The 19344-nt window shown below is 32.1% G+C and overlaps 1 protein-coding gene across 4 annotated transcripts in view; it reads left to right on the top strand.

The window, feature by feature from the left end:
• The window catches only part of Stxbp5 (syntaxin binding protein 5), a 179001-nt gene that overhangs the window by 49180 nt on the left and 110477 nt on the right, over positions 1-19344 (top strand). For all 4 annotated transcript variants that reach the window (XM_010639597.3, XM_033763319.1, XM_010639606.3 and 1 more), the window contains exons 5-7: positions 9574-9708; positions 11326-11389; positions 13833-13916. In XM_010639597.3, the coding sequence (XP_010637899.1) occupies positions 9574-9708; positions 11326-11389; positions 13833-13916 (283 nt within the window). The remainder of the gene's footprint in view (positions 1-9573; positions 9709-11325; positions 11390-13832; positions 13917-19344) is intronic.

Here is a 19344-nt window from a genome sequence, read left to right as displayed (position 1 = left end):
AAAAAAAAAAAAAAAAAAAAAAAAGAAGAATACTCGCTTCAGGCTTATTCTACATGTAATTATTATTCTTTCCATTAGTTCCAAAATTAGCTCCTTGGAGGACTTTGGTCCCATAGCAAAGCCTTCCTCCCCTCCCCTTCCCTCTCTTCCCTTCACAATTTTTTTTTTTTTTTTAGGAGTAAGATGAGAAAATCAAAAGCAAGGGATTTCTTTTTACTAACCTATAGTAGGCTGGTAGGGTATATTGGACTTCGCCTGTATTTGGCAGTGATTTAGGATAAAGATAAAAAGATTTTATTTTTCCTTTTTCTGTCTTACTATATTGAGAATTTGCAGAATGGTGTTAGGTGATATTACAGCTAGTATGTTTTTCTTAGTTCTCATTTTTAATGATAATTGCTTATAAGATTTTACTGTGAAATACAAGTACAATGCTTGCTGTTTACATAAGCTGTTGCTTTAAGATATAATTATCTTTCCTTAAGAATTGCTTAGATTTTAGTTGAATGTCTTTTCAACATCTATTTAGATGATCATGCCATTTTTAGCCTTTTTCTTATTGATTTAATCAGTGACATTATTAGATTCCTTAACAATAAACATTCTGTGTACTTACAGAAAATTTTGAATAAACTCGGCAGTTCTTTGATTATATTGTTAAATTTAATTGCTAATTATGTTTTTAAGGATATTTCTGTTCATAGATGAGATTAGAATACATTTTTTCCCTTGCATTTCTCAATTTTGGTATCAGTGCCTACTTCTTTCTTATAATGAATAGAGTTACTTTTCTGTGTTCAGTCTGTCTCCCTTCATTACTCCCTTTCTTCCTTCTTTCCATGTTATTATAGGGACAGCAAGATTCATGGATGAATTACCTGTTTTGTGATTTTCTTCAGAGTATACTTAAGTAATGCCTTAATTACTTTTCTCTCATTGCTGAGATAAAAATACCTGGCACTCAGAGTTAAAGGAGAAAAGGTTTATTTATTTATTTAGCTCACAGTTTGTAAAAGTTTTAGTCCATAATTGGCTGGCTCCGAGGTAGAGTGGCACATGGCAAAGGGGCCATGGTGGCAGAGCATAACAAAGGCAACAAGGGAACCTTAACAGGGTCTTTCTGTCCCTTTTATGTTATTCAGCCAAACCAGTCATTGTACTGGTTTAGTAATCACATACCCTTAATCGCAGCATTGGATACTCGAGATTCAGCCATCTCTGAAAAAGCCACCTATGACTGCATGAGGCTTTGGGGGAACATCTGGACCCAAACCAAGCATTTTAGAACTAGAAATTTTTGTCTCTCTACTTTTAAAATATATTCATTTTTATCAATGTTTTTATATTTTCTCCTTTCTTGAATAAATTTTCTGATTCAGAATGTCAAAAATTTTAAGATTAGAGGTTTTGTCCCATATTATTGCTTACTTTCATTCATTTTTATACTCATTTCTTTCCTCATTTTACCTTATGTCTATTAATGATTTGTTAGAAGTTGGTTTGTCTTCTTAAATAAATAGTTCATGGCTTTGTTAATTTTACTAATACCTATTAATATTTTTCTCTCTTCCATTTTGCTTTTTACTTTTTGAGTTAAAATTCAAATTCATTTATTTGGTTGAAAATAAACTCTTTTGGGCAGTGGAAGGAAAATGATGAGAGAGTCAGAGGTAGAATTTAAGAACAGAAGACATTTCCTCTGAAGGAATTGCGGGAGATTTTTGGTGGAGAAAGCAGTGGAGGAAGAAATAATGATCCAAGGTGTAACCAAAGAAAATTTAGTAATCTAAAATGCTTTTACATTGAAAGGGCTAATTCTTGGCACAATTAGTAAAGTTTTAAAAATAAATTGTGTTATATTCTGATAATTCTGTCATCTTTGAAAACACACACACACACACACACACACACACAAACACACACACACACACGGAAAATAGAGCACTTTCCTGACCCTTCTGCTACTTTTTTTTTTTTTTTTTTGGTACTGGGAATTGAACTCAGGGCCTACACTTGCCAGGCAGGCACTGTGCCACTGAGCTACATTCCCAGCCCAATATGTACTAACAAAATAAATTTAGAAGAAAGAAAAAACATAGATTTCAGTTGTTAATAAGACTTGTAGAGAAGGTAAAATTTGGAGAAGAGAAATATAAAAATAATTTAAGATAGTTTATATAAATGTATGAATAGGGTCATAGTTGTATGTTTGGGTTTTATATATTATAAAAGATTTTTGTTTTGCTTTGCTTTTGAGATACGATCTTGGTATATTGCCAAGGCTAGTCTTGAGCTCTTGAGCTCAGATGATCCTCCTGCCTCAAATTCCCTTATGCTGAAATATAGTCATGTGCCACCACATCTGGCTATGAGAAAAGATTTCCAGTAATAAGGAAGATGTAAGCCATAGACTGCACGATATTTAGAGTACACCAAAAAAGTATAATAAAGGATCATTTAATACAACAATGGAAAAATGAGACTTTTCATGGGAAAGTGCAGTAAACAGTTGCAAATGTATACCAGGTAACTTCATTTTATAGAATTTATTGTATAAAAACAGCCTGTCATCTTCATTCTCCAAAATCAGTAAAAATAAACATTAAGACATTACTTGTACAAAGGGAGCAGTTTTTCAAATGTTATTTATTATATCTGAAGATACATATTGTTCCTATTTGATAGTTACAGTGTCATTCACTGAGAAGTTGATCATTAGCTTGATAGTTACTGACATTAAGATCTCATTTTGTGAAAAAGATAGTGATTTATTTGAATATATTTCTAGAAGTTTTAAAATATTTTGTAAATATTGATATGTAATTCATAAGAATATGTTAAACCAATATAAATGTGAAACAGCTTTCTCTTTGAAGTTTATTTTGTGAAACATTTACTTTTTATCATTGGGTTATAGATAAAGTGAAGGTTTTCTATGAGTTTATTAGAAAAGATACATGGGATTACAAATTAAAAAATCCTTTGGGCAAGTTTATAAGTTGTTTTCAACTGCCTGCTGTTATTTTTTTTAATACATTTCTTGTGTTCATTACTGTAAGCTTAAGTTTTCATTTCATAACAGGATGGTCAATTTTAGGTACAATTAATTCAAGACATGTATCAAATAATATTTTTCTTTTCTGTTTCTTTGAAAATTAATTTATTTGATAAACACTGAGTTTCTGGTTCACACAGATACTATAATAAATTCTGGAAAGACATTGAAATAATTGACTGCAAAAGATAAAATGCAGTGGAAGACATAATATGATATGAATGTAATGAACATTTTTAAGATTAGAAGGAAAAAGATGTATCATTATGTTTTGGGAATTTTAGGTAAAGTGTTAAGAAAACTCATGAATACATACAGTATAAAGAATTAGTATGAAATTCCTTTTTTTTGAGACAACGTCTCACTATGTAGTTCAGGCTGGCCTTGAGCACATTATGTAGTTCATGCTGCCTTTATATTCATGACAATCCTCCTGCTTCAGCCTCCCACGTTGAGATTACAGGTGTGTGCCACCAGGCCTGGCTGGAGATACCTAAATTGACAAAACAGCAAAAGAGTTTTCATTATATTCGGAGGCATAAACTCTTCATGCATTCTCAAATATTTAAGGCACTACAATTAAGAAAGGAAAATTTTGGAAAGGCAATAATGGTCTACCTCATGAAAGGCAATCTATATAATTGTAGAAGTTAGATATTCAACTTATCTTTAAATCATTAGATGAACAACATCTTAATAAGATACATTATAAGCTGATATTTTATGGTCACTAGGTTCTGTCCTATAGATGCAGTGTTAATCAGAGTTCAACATAGGAACAGAAATCCCTAAGGATATTTTAAGCATAAAAGTATTAATACAAGGACCAAGCTGCTTATAAAATGTTTGAAAGGGTGGTAGATGTGTTGAATTTTAAAACATACTACTGTAACTGTGATCCAGGGAACAGAAAATCATATATTTTTTATGACCTCTCACCATGTGAAGCTCACGAACAGACCTGGGAATATTGCATCTCATCCCCACTGCTGCCATTTATTGCTTTTTCCACTCAGATCTCCATGAACAACTTGTCCATAGAAATGACAACATAAAGATAGTTACTCCCTCACTCTTCCTACAAATCTTAAGCACATCCAATTAATAGAAAACATGTCATCTAGATCCTTACTGTAGTACACTCTTGGAAATATCAATTTCAGCTTTCCAGCATCTCCATGAAGACATATAGGGGGATGTGGAAATTGATGCTGAGTAGCAATGGAATAAATACAGCACACTGTATCTCTGCATTCTTTTCCCATGCACATTTACTACAAAATGCCACTAAATATTGCTTAAGAAGCATTATAGTAGAAGGTAGGAAAGCATTGTTTCAAGTAGATAATGATGTAATCTCTCTTGCTTTTGAAAAGATAACTCTTGGGGCTGCTTATAATGAGTTCAATAATCAGAATGATGGCTTAAATTAGACCTAGGTTATGAGGATGAATAGAGAAGGAATAAGACATGAACATCTAATTGTTTTGTTATTTAGTAAATCTGAATTTTTTATATAATTCCTTTACTCATTTGACAAATACTTATTGAATACTTGATAGGTATAAGATACTGTGATAATTGCTGAGAATATAAACATGATGACATATTTCCTGTTAATCTAATTGTAATGTAGGCCTGTAAATGAATTTACAGGTTCCTATTTCTTTATATGGATTAAATTAATCATCTGAATATTGCCTTTATGCTTATATTTATGAATAATTTACTTTAGAAGCCATATAAATTCTTCTGTCAAAGAAAGTTGGTAATCTTCTAAATTCGGTGCCTAACTATGTAATAGTTGATAGACTTGCTAACTTTAAATAGTGAATAGGATATATGTATTACTTCCTAACACCAAACATTTATATATATATTTTAAGTCCCTTTATCAGATATAGGAATTATCACATATAAGATACAAGATATGTTTGTGTAAGATATGTTTAAGTCACATAGAGGGCTTTAAAATATGTTTATTTAGTGGCATACTGAAGGAATTCTAATTTTTTGTCCATACTATATTTCTGATCAATTTGTTTTAGCCAGACTTCCTTTTTTCACCTTGTTGAATTTAGCCACTTTGAAGTAGCTTTTCAGGCTCAATTTAGTATAACATTCTTATAGTATCAAACTATTTAAATTTATTAAAGTGTTTACTGAATTTTAAAGTTTTGCATGTGTGTCTTAAGTGCATGTATTAGTAAATGTCATAGTTTTCATTTTAACTTTATACTTTAGTAATAGATACCAGCACATAAAGAAATTAACTTGGTCTCTTAGTATTATTAAAAACCAGAGTCACCAGAAAAAAAAAACAACCCAGAGTTACTTATTTGTTATCATCATCATTAGTTATCGAGATTTAAAAACTCTATAATGAAGATACAGGAAAAATAATAATCACGAATTTGATTTTGACCTATGGTAATGCAGTGTTTCAGGCTGGTGATTCCTGGCACTGTCAAGAGACTAAGTCTACCTTAGCAAGGGTGATCTTCCCCTGTATATGCTTGCACAACTGCAGTTGTCTGATTGGTTACCTGGGTTGAGTAATGTAGTTTGCCTTTCTCATATGTCTGGTCTTTTGTTCTGGTTATGGGCTTGACCATGGTCTCCCAACAGGTTAGTGTGAGATTCATTGTGTGACCACCTGGGTGGTTTCCACATGCACTAAGAAAGAGGGCAAGCCCCAATGTTCAAGTGCTTTCCTAACCTCTGCCTTTGGTGCAATTGCTAATGATCCCTTGGTGAATGTAAATGACTTGGTCCTAGCTAGCATCCATGTATTTTTCACACTTGTTGATCTAAAATATTTGAAATATTTGTCCCAAGGCTATTCAGTACTATTTGTTTCATGACTTTTACTAAAAAAAAAAAGTTAAGATTTCTATTGTGAATTATTTTCTTAGAGTTATCAAACAAAAAACCCATGTGTATGTCCACATATATGTGTGTGTGTGTGTGTGTGTGTGTGTGTATATATGTATATATGTCCATATGGACATATATACATATATAAATACACACAATAATTTTAAATGCTCTGGTACATTACTTCTTTTAAGTAATCAATATATTTTTCATTTATTATTATAATATAAAAGCTTGTATAGTTACTGTTTAACTATGTTTTTCCTTTAAAACCTCTATAAGGAAGGCCAAGATTCTTATTTTGTAAATTAGGAAATGAGGTTCTATATATATCAAATTAAAAGAACACTGTTAAATATAGTCAAATCCAATTTGTCTCAACCACCAGTTTTACATTTTGGTAACTGACTGATGAAATTGCCCATAATTTAAAAATCTTAAAATTCTTGGTAGGACATATTGATTGAGTTACTTTCTTAGTGATATGTTTTGGGGAAACACATTTCTTAATGCCTTTCTGTAGTTAATTAATCACTGCCATGAATTACTTTCTTTGGTTGAAATCATAATTTTAATTTTCACTCTTCTAATAAACAACACATTCAAAGCCAGAAATATATGCTGGTTGAGAAATTCTTGAGTTAATGATAATTTAAAGAATAAGCGAAAGCTGTGCTGTGCCACCCTCCCTGATTTATTTAAATAATAATAATTTATTTATTTAAATAACGAGGGCAGTCATGGAACTGATGGTTCTAATTGGGTGTGCTTTATACAAATACTTTTCTATGACTTGTGTTTTTTGTTCTTTTTAGTACTGTATTTAAAGCTCATTATAGTGATCTCCTTAAATCTCAGTGCGAATATAGTTAGTGAATATTTTAGTTCCCGTTTACAGGATTACATGCTTTACATTGCATAGTTTGTTTTTCTCCTTTATGGAAAACAAAGATGCTTGAAAATCCCAGGAATGTAAGTTGGTTTTATAGTTGACTGAAAAAAATCTTACGATGGTAGCTAATATTGACAAAACAAGTTTATGCAAAAGTTCTAAATTTTATTTTTGAACATTGAAGACTTTCTTTATTTCTTTTTTTTTTTAATTTTATTGAGTTTATTGGTACATTTTAGGGATACAGTACAGTTACATTCATTGTTGGGATCATATACCTCTACATGGCAAGTCTTGATTCTCATTTTTTCCCCTTACCTCTCTTTATTTCTTTTAATAAGGAAAAATGTTTAAATTTTATAAGCATATTATATTTAAATAATTTTATAAAATAAAAGGTTATGTCCAATCAGTAGCTTTCGTAGAGTTAGAATAGTGCAGAATTAGAAGCAGCAAAAATGTTGGGGAAGTCGTTTTCTGATTTTTTTTGTCAATCTGTTATTTCAATTTAATTATTTTCAAATATAAATTTTCTAAAGATTTAGCATGATTTAAAGCATTTATGATATTTGTTGCATTATTCATTTTATATATGGCATACTGCTGATTTTATTTGACCCAGTTAAAATTTCTATACAGTTTCTGATTGGTAGAATATTGCTCATTTTTAATATTTAGCTAGCATTTACTGAACATGTAATATCAGGCTCCATTTTAAACATTTAACATGCTTTGACTTATTGATCTTCATGTAAACACGATGAAGTAGATGTGCTTCACTACTTAGAAACTTTCTCTGAGAGGTCACATAGTTTACTTAGGGTCAGCTACTAGTGAATGAAAATCTTGGACATTGAATCCAGGCAGGCCACCTTTGGAGATTATGCCTATATATTAATCATAACCACAGTCTATTTTCATAATTTCTAAGTCTACGAATCTATGAGAAAAATTGATTAGTTGATAAGCTTTGACACTTAGACACAACCATGAACCATTTCCACAATCAAGATAATGCATTTGCTCCTCATCTCAAAAAGTTAATTATCTCAAAAGGAGAATTCCTCTGCTTTCTTGTGCTTCTCCCACTCACAGCTCCATCTATATCCCAGCACTCACCAGGCTACTATTAATCTACTTTCTTTTACACTTTTTATTGCTTATAAAATGCATATAAGTGGAATCATGCAGTGTGTCTTCCTTTTGTCTGACGTCTTTTGACTTATAAAGATTTTTGGGACTCATCAGTGTTGCATTATTAATAGTTTCATTCCTTTGTATTATTTCTGCTGAGTAGTTTTTTGTTTTAACTGTATACCACAGTTCATTTATTCACCTCTAGAAGGACATTTGAGTTATTTCCAATTTGAGCTATACAAAGCTGCTATGAACATTTGTGTACAAGTGTTGTGTGAACATAAAGCTTTTATTGGATTGTACAGTCACACTGTGGGTACATACTTTATAAGCTATCAGAAATTGTATCTGAAAAATATTTAGTGTGTTTTATGGGTGCTATTTCTATACTATACACATATACATAAATATGTATTATGTTCTTTTCTCAAATATGGAAAATTCTAAATATGATAATGTGTGGCTTTAAGGTTTTCAGAGAAGGTGATGAGTACTTCTGTCTTAGAGGTGACAAGGTTTAGGTTGAGCATCCATAATCTAAAAATCTGAAATATGAAATTCTCCAAAATCTGAAAATGTTAATTGTCCACATGATATAAGAAGTGGAAAAAATTGCAGTTAAAATGCAGATACACTAAAAAAATTGTATATGTATGAAGTATGTAGGAAACATAAATGAATTTTGTGTTTAGACTGAGGTTCCTTTCCCACGATCTCTTACATATATGCAACTATTTGAATCTGAAAAAGATCTAAAATGCAAAATATGTCTAGTCCGAAGCATTTTTAAAAGGGATACTTAGTCTGTACTACAATATGATTTCATTGACTCATTAAGCATGTCTATTCTTAGTTAAATTTACATAAATACTTTAGAAAGAGAATATACAGTATTATATTAAATACTCAACAAAAACATAAATCTATAAAGCTTAAGTAATTGCCTATCTGCATATTCCATTTAAGAAAGAATGAGAGCTAAGCATGGTGGCGCATACCTATAGTCCCAACACTCAGGAGGCTGAGGCAGGAGGATTGCCATGAGTTCCATGCTAGCCTGAGCTATATAGTGAGACCCTGACTCAAAAAAAAATATGAATTGTATTTACATTCAATAGTTATTTTCATATTAAAATTATCTGGAATAAAACTACATATTAGTGGGAATAGAAGATATTCTGTTTTGTCCTGCTCAATGCATAGTGTTAGTATTGACAATGCAGCAGCGATTATTACCGTTGCATATTATTTGTATATTATCATTGTATATTTTCACTAGGGTTGATGTGGGTATTGGAGTTACAGCTTGTGGTTTAAAAGATTAAATTTGTGATATGTCCAGAATTACACAGTGGATGGCATAGCCAGAATTGAAGCATATTCTCACCTTAAAACTCATTTTCTTTTGTTGTGCCGTGCTATCTACTGTAATGCCTTTATGTTAGACATATAAGTTGGGTTAGCATAATTAAATTTCAGTCACAATGAGTAGATGGTTCTACATAATTTTTATTTTTTCTCAATCACACATATTATAATTCATCTTCTAATGTAGCCAATAAAATTTGCCAGAGGTTTTTAAATTTCCTTTTGGATATATTTTCTCTTATAGGGTTACATTTTGCCATCTGCCTTTCCAGAGTAAGTGGCTGTATGTAGGCACTGAACGAGGTAATATACATATTGTCAATGTGGAGTCCTTCACACTCTCAGGCTACGTCATTATGTGGAATAAAGCCATTGAACTGTGAGTTTGAGCAAATTCCCTATCTAAAAGCATCAGGACCATGTATGATAATACCATATAGTAGCTAACCATATTGAGTTAAATGTGTTAGACAATCTTGATATTAAATACATATTAATTAATCTTAAGTATTATCCTATTAGCTTGTTTGCAGATGCCATACATATATATATACATATACATATATATATATATGTATATATATATGTATATGTGTGTATATATATATATATATATATAATAATGTATTTATACATATATGTATAAGCTGTAAGCCAAGATAAAGTAGTCATTGTTCTTGGTAGGTGAAGAAAATACTCTAATTTCTTTCTATTCTTTAATCTAATTATTTTTCTTTTAAATGTTCGTTATAATTCAAAAAAGTTTGCCTCTAGTGTTTAGAAAACAACTGATGCAAACTACTTGATGGAATTTAATAATCAACAAATAGATGTAGATACATGCTAAAGTTAACATGTTATGGAATTAATTTCCCTAAAATTAAATTTATTTAATTTTGTTTCAGTGATGATTGTTTTTAATTATTAATATTGATAACAAAAACTGAGTTGAGCTGTAGGGCCCTGAGGTTTTTAATGCTAACTTTTCACTCAAAAATTTGTTGTATTTTACCTCATTTTACAGTTTTTTTAAAGTTTAAGGATATTGGCAAGATCCCATTTTAATGTTTCTTTTGTTTTAAAACAAAGAGTCTAGTATTGCATTCCACAGTATGGATACCTTTGACAGAAGGATAATTTTGTGACATATATCACTCAAGTAATGTTTTGATGTACTTGTAGTGATGTAATTTGACTGGTTTTCTCTTCTGTGGTAGGGACATTATTGTCACATAAGTTCCTTGGTAGTGTGAGCTGTCAGAGTCCGGATTTTGATTTGATCACAACATCTAATGGTTAGGCCTAAGTGCAGGTGTTTATATTTCACAGACTCATGAAGTGGAGTGGATTTTCTGCCTTCAGAGTTTATGAATAAGAATTTACTTTATCCCACTGTGTATGCATCATTCCAGCCATATTCTTATTGTGTGTGACTTCTTTTTCTCTAAGAAAGTATAGGCATTACTTTGTTGAATTTTTTAAATGTAATTAAATATTTACTGCTTGGAACCAGATGGAATGTCTGAATTGGTAAAATAAGACAATGATATTTTAAATGCCTGCATTAATGAATTCTACATTGCAAGTAGATTTTCTACGTTGATTGCTTTGACTAAATTGAAGATTCTTTTCTACATAGAAAGTATAGTTAATTGTTAAAATTTGTTGATATAGGGCCAGGGATTTAGCTCAGTGGTTTTGCTGCCTGCCTTGCAAGTGCAAGGTCCGGAGTTCCATCCCCAGTACCAAAAAAAAAAAAAAAAAAAAAAAAAAATTATTTATGTATCAATGTGAGAGTCTTTTTCCTTGTTTCTGTTTTGATCCATATTAGTAACTATATGTTATTGATTACATGCTGAGATGCTTTCCTTTTTAAATAAATAAAATAAAAATAAATCTAAAAGCAAGTAAAATATTTATTTTTATTATTTTAATGAATGTGTAGTTATACTGAGATTTTTAATTAGAAAAAAGTCGTAACTTTTTTCTCTTTTAGGTCATCTAAATCTCACCCAGGACCTGTTGTCCATATAAGTGATAATCCAATGGATGAAGGAAAGGTAGAATGTCTTTACTATTAAATGAATGATATTTTGTATTTTTAAATATGCAACTATAGAAACACACATGCTTAAAAGTTGAGATTGCTATTATATGATTGTATATCATATATACTTAGTGACTTGTTATTTATTGTGAACAAGGGAAATAATGTTTTATAATTTGAAAGCACAAAAAATATATATACTAAAACATACATAAAATTTAATAAATATGTTTTCTATTTGGACTACTCCACAGTATTTTCCCTTACTTTCTGATGAAACAAACAAAAGTTTTCTTTTGGTTTGGGATTCTTTTAAATTGAACTAGCTATTCAATTTTTATAGTTTTTATAATGCATTGCCTTATGTTATAATATCTCATCTTCCTTGAAATGTTCTTTTTTGGTACCAGGGATCAAACTCAGGATCTTGCACTTGCAAGGCAAGCGGTGCCACTGAGCTAAATCCCTGGCCCCCTTAAAATGTTCTTCATGAATAGTTAAATAATGCAGAGATTTTTTGAAATGTTGTTTAATTTTTTGTACTGTGAAGCCAGTTTCATACAATCAGTATCTTTCTACTATTAAATTTAGGTTAGTTAATGCATTAAAAATATAATAACATTTTCTTTCAATGAATTTTTATTTCCTAATTGAAAATAATCTTCTAGGTAGTTCTGTTTAATAATTCTATTTTGCTGTCTAAAACTTTATGCTGTTGACCTAAAGTAAATACTAGGAAGTTTTTGTTGTCAGAAGTCAATGAACTGAAACGTCTCCGTTTTGTGAAGGAGTTTACACAGGTTATTCCTTTCCTCGATTAGTGGGTGAGGTCAAGCCTATAAATTATTCAACACTGATTTTCACTGTGCCACTGGGAAAACAAAGGATAACAGCTTCCATTTGTCATAGTAGAATTGTATGTTTTGATAGAAACTATATATAAAGCTAGTGTACTTTAACTTCGATCATCATTTTATTTTCTTTTATACAAGACACTTGTTTGAAAGCCAAGCCTTTGGGTGGAAGGCATGGTGAAAGAATTAAGAAATTGGCCTTCCACTTTGAGTCATTAATGGAAGCATTCCTTCCTTTGTAGTACTGTATTTCTTCTGTATTAAGATTCATAATGTCATTGAATATTCAAGGTATTCTAGCCCTTTTTTTTCCCAGTACTGGGTATCTAACCCAGGGGTGCTCTACCACTCAACTACATCTCTAGCTTTTTTTATTCTTTATTTTAAGACAGACAGCTCTCGTCTTCCCTGTTGCCCTCAAACTTGTGATCCTCCTGCCTCAGCCTCCCAAGCAGATGGTATTATAGGCTTGCTTCAGTGCATTAGGATTTGCCTAGGTTTTTTGTTTGTTTGTTTGTTTTTTTGGTACTAGGTATTGAACTCAAGGCCTCACATATGCTAGACAAACATTCTATCTCTGAGCCACATAACCAGCCCCTGCCCATTCTTGCATCATGTCTTGATGAATCTTCTTAGAGCACTATTTTAATCTTAGTGTTCTGTTCAAGTCATGTTACCAAATTTGGACTTCCCTGAAAATAGTGTCAATGCTTAAAGAGTTTTAAATAGAAGCACATAATGATCTTATCAGGTTGGTATTTCAGAACTTTTACTCTAGGTATAATATAGAAGGGGTTAAAATAGGAGCAAGACTGGAGATCAGAAAAACTATCTTTGTCTCTTGAATTAGGAGGGGAGGTGCGGGTGAGGGAGTCACATAAATTAGATAATAGAATGTAATCTTAAATTTACATGGTGTTTTTGTTTCTTGGAGAAACTAGAGTTAAGGTCAACCTGTAGGTTTCTGGCAGAACAGTGATAAAGAGAAATACTATAACCAGGATTGCCAGAGAAATAGGGTAAAGTATAACTAATTTTCTTTTGAAAAATACCTGCTGTTAGGTTCTAATGTAGATAAATGCTGATGTAGTCACTGAAATTATGTATCTCATGAAATATAGGCTGAGTATGATTTATAACTAATATATAGATGGAGCTAAATTGATAGCGTGTAGAATTTGGAAGATTTGTAATTGCTAAAGCACATACAAATTAGTTTTTAATAGTACTTTGTTAAACTATATTAGTAAGGATGTATATATACTTCAGACATCAAAATGATACTGTATTCTTTTATTTTTTTGTACTGGGAATTGAACTCAGGACCTTGCACTTGCCAGGCAGTGCAGAGCCACTGAGCTAAATCCCTGGCCCCAGGACTGTGTGCTTTTTCAAATATCAGTTATATTTTGAGTACCTAATTATTAAAGGCATAAAAATTTGCAATGCATATATGTTCTTGTTTGCCATTTATGTGATTAATAATTAGCAGTGGAAGTGTTTAGTTATAATTTTATGCTTGAAGGATATGGGTATTATCAGCAAGTAGCTGTTTTGTACAGTAGACATTCCTAGGTAATGTGCCTCTTTCTTTTATTATAGCTTTTGATTGGCTTTGAATCAGGAACAGTGGTCTTATGGGACCTCAAATCAAAGAAAGCTGACTACAGATATACATATGATGAGGTAACAAGTTTATTTTTGATAATAAAAGCTATCATTCTTTAATTCAAAGCACCTTCTCTCAGAACTTACTAATTTAGTTTAGAAACCTATGTAATTGCAATTAAATGGTGTATTTTCCCCCCATTAATGATATGTTCATATAGTTGGAGTGAAAATCTCCTTCCATTCCTCACACGTGGTCATCTAATTCCTTTCCAGGTATCATGTTACCAGTTTCTCATGTGTTCTTCCAGAGAGATTCTATATATTTACAAGCTAATTCTCTATATTTCTATTATGCTGATGATAGTATTCCCTTTGGGTTACATATTATTGAAGATTACATCTCCCAAATGCTAAATTTTTATGTCTGCATCCATTGTTTTTAATCAACATTCTTTTTTTTTTTTTTGCTCATAAAATGGATAGTTTACTACAGATTGATTAAAATCCAGGTTCAGTTTTGTTTTTAGCAAGACTACCTCATGGATGATGCAAGTGATGCTCATACTTTCTATCAAGTGAGTCCTCTTGTGCCAACTCTTAGTAATGGTCATGTACAAAATAGGGGTATGCTATCATTCTTTTTCTATAACTAGAATACTTGAATAAAGAGAAATTTCCTCTTAGGTGCTATTGAGTTATCTAGTAATACAGGTTATATAGAAAAGACAGAATAAATTCTTGATTCTGTCTCATTATTTTACTATAGGTTGAAAAACCCTAATCTGAAGATCTGAAATAGGAGATACTCCAAAATCTAAAACTTTTTTAGCACAACTGAAAAGGTTTTTGATGATACTGAATTTTCAAATGATGCCCATTCAGTAAAGTCTATGCAGATATTCCAGAATCCAAAAAACTCTGAGACACTTTTGGTTTTAAGCATTTCCAATAAGAGATAACGTGCATTCACTCTAAAGAAATTATTATTTTGTGGTTTCATTGAAGTACAATTTACCATTATTTTACTTTCACTGTGTGATCAGTGAGTTAAACCTATTTGGTTTACTTATTGCTTTTCAAATTGTCTAGTCTTCTGTCAGTGAAGCGCTAGTTAGTTCCTGAATCATTTGATGGTAACTATATATTCTTAGCTTCCTTGCTATTTGATACAACAAAATACACTTATTCATGTATATTCTTAAGAATAAGACAGTTTGGGCCTGGGATTTAGCTCAGTGCTTCCACTGCCTGCCTTGCAAGCACAGGGACCCGAGTTGGAGCCCCGGTCCAAAAAAAAAAAAAAAAAAAGAATAAGACATTTTGCTATGTAGCTATCACTTTTTTGGTGTGAAGTGATAATTGACAACTATAATTTGGTGTCAGATATGTACATTATTTCCAATTCAGTGAATAATGTGGTTGCTAGGAAATGTGTGAGTGGTGTTGCCTGTTTATTTTAAGTTAAAGTGGCTATTGGCTTTGCTATCATATTGATGCATTCATTCGCTCAAATCACAGACTACATTAAGTAATTAGCAATACTTTGAATACATTGCAAATGCTTGTGTATTAAGCATAATTAGTAAGCCCCCAAGGAAACTCATAGCTGCATACTGTTTGTTTCTCTCTACTCAAGATGTTCAAACTAAAAAGAAACATTTTTAATTTTTTTTTCCTCATTGAGTTTATTGGTACATTTTAGGTATACAGTACAGTTACATTCATTATTGGGATCTTGTACCTTTACATGATAGGTCTTGGTTCTCATTTTTTTTCCCCTTGTCCCTGCCCTCCCTTCACCCACTCCTCCCCTCTCCCTTTACAAACAATTAATTTCCATTTTTTCATTTTTTCATATTTTTTTCTTTTCCCTTATTAGCTTTCCCCTACCCTTCCCACTTTCCCTACACCATTAGCCCTTTTCTTCCTATTTCACATTGTTAATTATATCATTAGGATCTTATGTAATAGTTTATTCACACCAGAGAAACTATTCAATATTTACATGTGTGACTTATTTATTTCACTTAGGAGTATATCCTCAATATGTATCCATTTTCCTATGAATGACTCTGATTTCTCATTCTTTATGGCTGAGTAATATTCCATTTTATAGAAAAACCACATCTTCTTTGTCCAGTTTCCAATGGATGAGCAAATGGGCTGTTTCCAAGATTTAGCTATTATAAGCTGTGCCGCTATAAACATAGGTGTGCATATATCTCTGTGATATGATTCTTAAAAAGAAATATTTTTAAAAACAAAGAGTTCTTATTATTTATGTCGGAGTTTTGGCCTATAGAAATTAAAGCAGATTTTTTATAGGGTTTTTAGGATTTGATTTTTATAAATTTAAATAATGATCTTGACTTGAGGTGTTAGTCACAAGGACTAAAGAAACCAGAGGATATGAAACAATAGTCTTCAGCAGTTATACAGCAGGCATTATAAAACAAGATTCCTTAGAGAAGGGAAATGAGCAAGGAGAGCCTTTCAGCTACCTTTGCTGATAGCCTGGACATATTTTTCCAGGTCTCATTACATAAAAGGAGAACCTAAATGGAAGCCCAGCAGTCTCCCTAAGTTGACTAGTCTGGGAAATTGGGGAAGCCAAGGCATCTGTAACCTATAAGACAGGTTACCAGAGAGCAAATAGCTGCTTGGAAACAGGTTAGAATTTGGTAAAAGGGCTGTCACTGAGTCTTTAGCTGACTACTGCTTAGTGCATGGGTATGAGGATTGGAAAAGATCCACTGGAAAGAAATAATAAGTAGAACAATTCCCATAGTGTTCACAGGACACAGAATGGAGAAATCAAAATGGTAGCAGATTTTTTACCATAGGAGCAATACTTTCCAGAACACAATAGAACTATGTCTTAAACAGTATTAAAAGAAAGAAATTATCAACTTAGAATTTTATACCCAGCAAAATATGTATCTTCAAAAGCAAAGCCTAGAGTAGTCAGAAGATGGTAAGTTGGAAGCAGTCTGTACTCAAATCATCCTACAGTACAAATCCAAAATACAGGCTCAGAATATCCCCATATTTTCTGTAACTCTAAGAGGATGTGAAAGTCCACCCTGAATACTTGGGTCCAGAAAAAAGTGACTGTGACATGGTAAAATTAAAATCATGAGATTAGGTAAAACATTCTACAGCTCCTGGCTTGCAGGAGAACAAACTCTGGACTGGAAGAATCTGGGTGCAGAAGATAAGTAATGTAAAACAGCTGCAGTTTGAAGATAGCAGGTGGAAACAAGTTTAGCTACATGGAGTTTTGTGGTGGGAGGCTGCCTGAGTCTGGGGCACCTATGCTGGGACCAGTAGAAGGCTAGCACTTGAGGTTCTACTGTAATGACAGACCCTGTGTGCCTATCACTTTCTTTTTTTTTTTTAGATGTACAATATGCTTACATTCATCATTGGGATCTTGTACCTTTACATGACATATCTTAGTTCTGATTTTTTTCTCCATTCCCCTAGCCTCCCTTCCCTATTTACAAAGACTTTGTTTCCATTTTCTTCCTTTTCTCTTATTTTTTCTCTTCCCTTTTTACCTTTCCCCTAACCTTCCTATTTGCCCAATACCTTTAGATCTTTTATTCCTATTACAAAATATTAATTATACATTTTAACCCTTATTTACACTTAGTTAATCACACCAGAGAAAATACTGGGTATTTTTACCTGTGCCCTATTAAATTCACTTAAGAGTATGTCCTCAATGTGCATCCATTTAGCTATAAATGTCTCTAGTTTCTCATTCTTTATGGCTAAGTTGTACTCCATTTTATTTTTAAAAAAATCTTTATCCAGTCTCCAGTGGATGGGCAATTGGGCTGTTTCCAAGTTTTAGCTATTACATGCCACTATAAACATGGATGTGCATATATCACTGTGGTATGATGCTTTTGATTCTTTTAGGAAGATACCCAGCAGAGGAATAGCTGGGGCAAATGGGACTTCCAGTATCTCCATGTTGATTTCCACAGTGGTTGCACCTGTCTGTACTCCCACTACAATGAAGAAGGATTCCTTTCTCCCCACACCCCTGCCAGCATTTGTTATTAGTTGATTTCTTGATAGCAGCCATTCTTTCTGGAGTAAGGTAGAATTTCAGTGTTGTTTTCATCTGTATCTCTTGAATGACCAGTGATGTTGAACATTTTTTCGTATATTTTCTTGCTGCTTTTACTTGTTTGTCTGAGAAATGTCTCTTCATTTCAGATGCCCATTTTTGAATCGGGTCTTTATATTTGAGGGGGGTCTGACTTTTTTGAGTTCTTTATGTATTCTAGATAGTAGACCTTTGTCTGAGGAACAGCTGGTAAAAATTTTTTTCCATATTTTGGTTGTCTCAGCTCTGTTGCTGGTTTCTCTTGTAGTGTAGAAGCTTTTTAAAAAGATGGGATCCCAGTTGTTGATTCTTTGTGCTAGTTCCCATGCTTTGGAGGATTTGTTCATAAAGTCTTTTCATATGCCAGTGACTTCAAGAGTTCTACCTAGCTTATCTTCCAACAAGTTAGTGTTTCTGTTTTAGTATTTGGATCTTTAATCCACTTGGATTTTAGTTTATTACATGGTAATGCTTTTATTTCTTCCTCTTGCCTAATTGCTGTGGCTAATGTTTCCAAAACTATATTGAACATGAGTGATGACAGTGGAATTCTTGTCTTGTTCCTGATTTTAGCATGAAGATTTTCAGTTTTTGACAATTTAGTATCATGTTGGCTGTTGGATTTCATAGATAGCCTTTATCAAATTGAGATAGAGACCATCTAATTCAATTTTCTGCACGGTTTTTATCATGAATGGGTGTTGATTTGTGTCTAATGCCTTTTCTGAATCTATTGAGAACATCATACAGTTTTTGTCTTTGACTGTTAATATAGTGTATTATTATAGCATATTTATTGATTTACATATGTTGAACCATCCTTGCATCCCTGGGATAAATCTGACTTAGTCAGGGTGTGTGATCTTTTTGATGACCCTCTATATTCTGTTTGCCATTATCTTATAGAGGATTTTTGCATCTGTGTTCATTAGGGAGATTGGTCTATAGTTCTCTTTTTTTGGTTGGGTCTTTCCCTTTTGGAATCAAAGTAACACTTGCTTCCAGGAATGCATTAATGAATTTTGAAGTATTGCTTCCCTTTCAATTTCATTGAAAAGTTTAAAGAGTATTCATAGTAGTTCTTCTCTAAATGTCTTGTAGAATTCAGCAGTGAATCCATCAGGACCTGGGCTTTTCTTTGTTGGTAAATTTGTAGTGACATTTTCAATTTCACTGATTGTAATCAGGCTGCTTAGAAATTTTATATTATTCTTCATTCAACTTTGGTAATTCATATGTATCTAGAAATCTGTCCATTTCTTCTGTGTTTTCCATTTTATTAGAGTATAGGTTTTTGAAGTAGGTATTGATGATTCTCTGGATTTCTGCTGTGTGACTTCACCTTTTTCATTACTAATTGCATGGATTTGAAGCTTTTCTTCC

Source organism: Fukomys damarensis, unplaced genomic scaffold (genome assembly GCF_012274545.1).
Source record: "Fukomys damarensis isolate Sample0158 unplaced genomic scaffold, DMR_v1.0_HiC HiC_scaffold_14, whole genome shotgun sequence".
NCBI lineage: Eukaryota > Metazoa > Chordata > Mammalia > Rodentia > Bathyergidae > Fukomys > Fukomys damarensis.
This window is presented reverse-complemented; position numbering and strand designations above follow the sequence as displayed.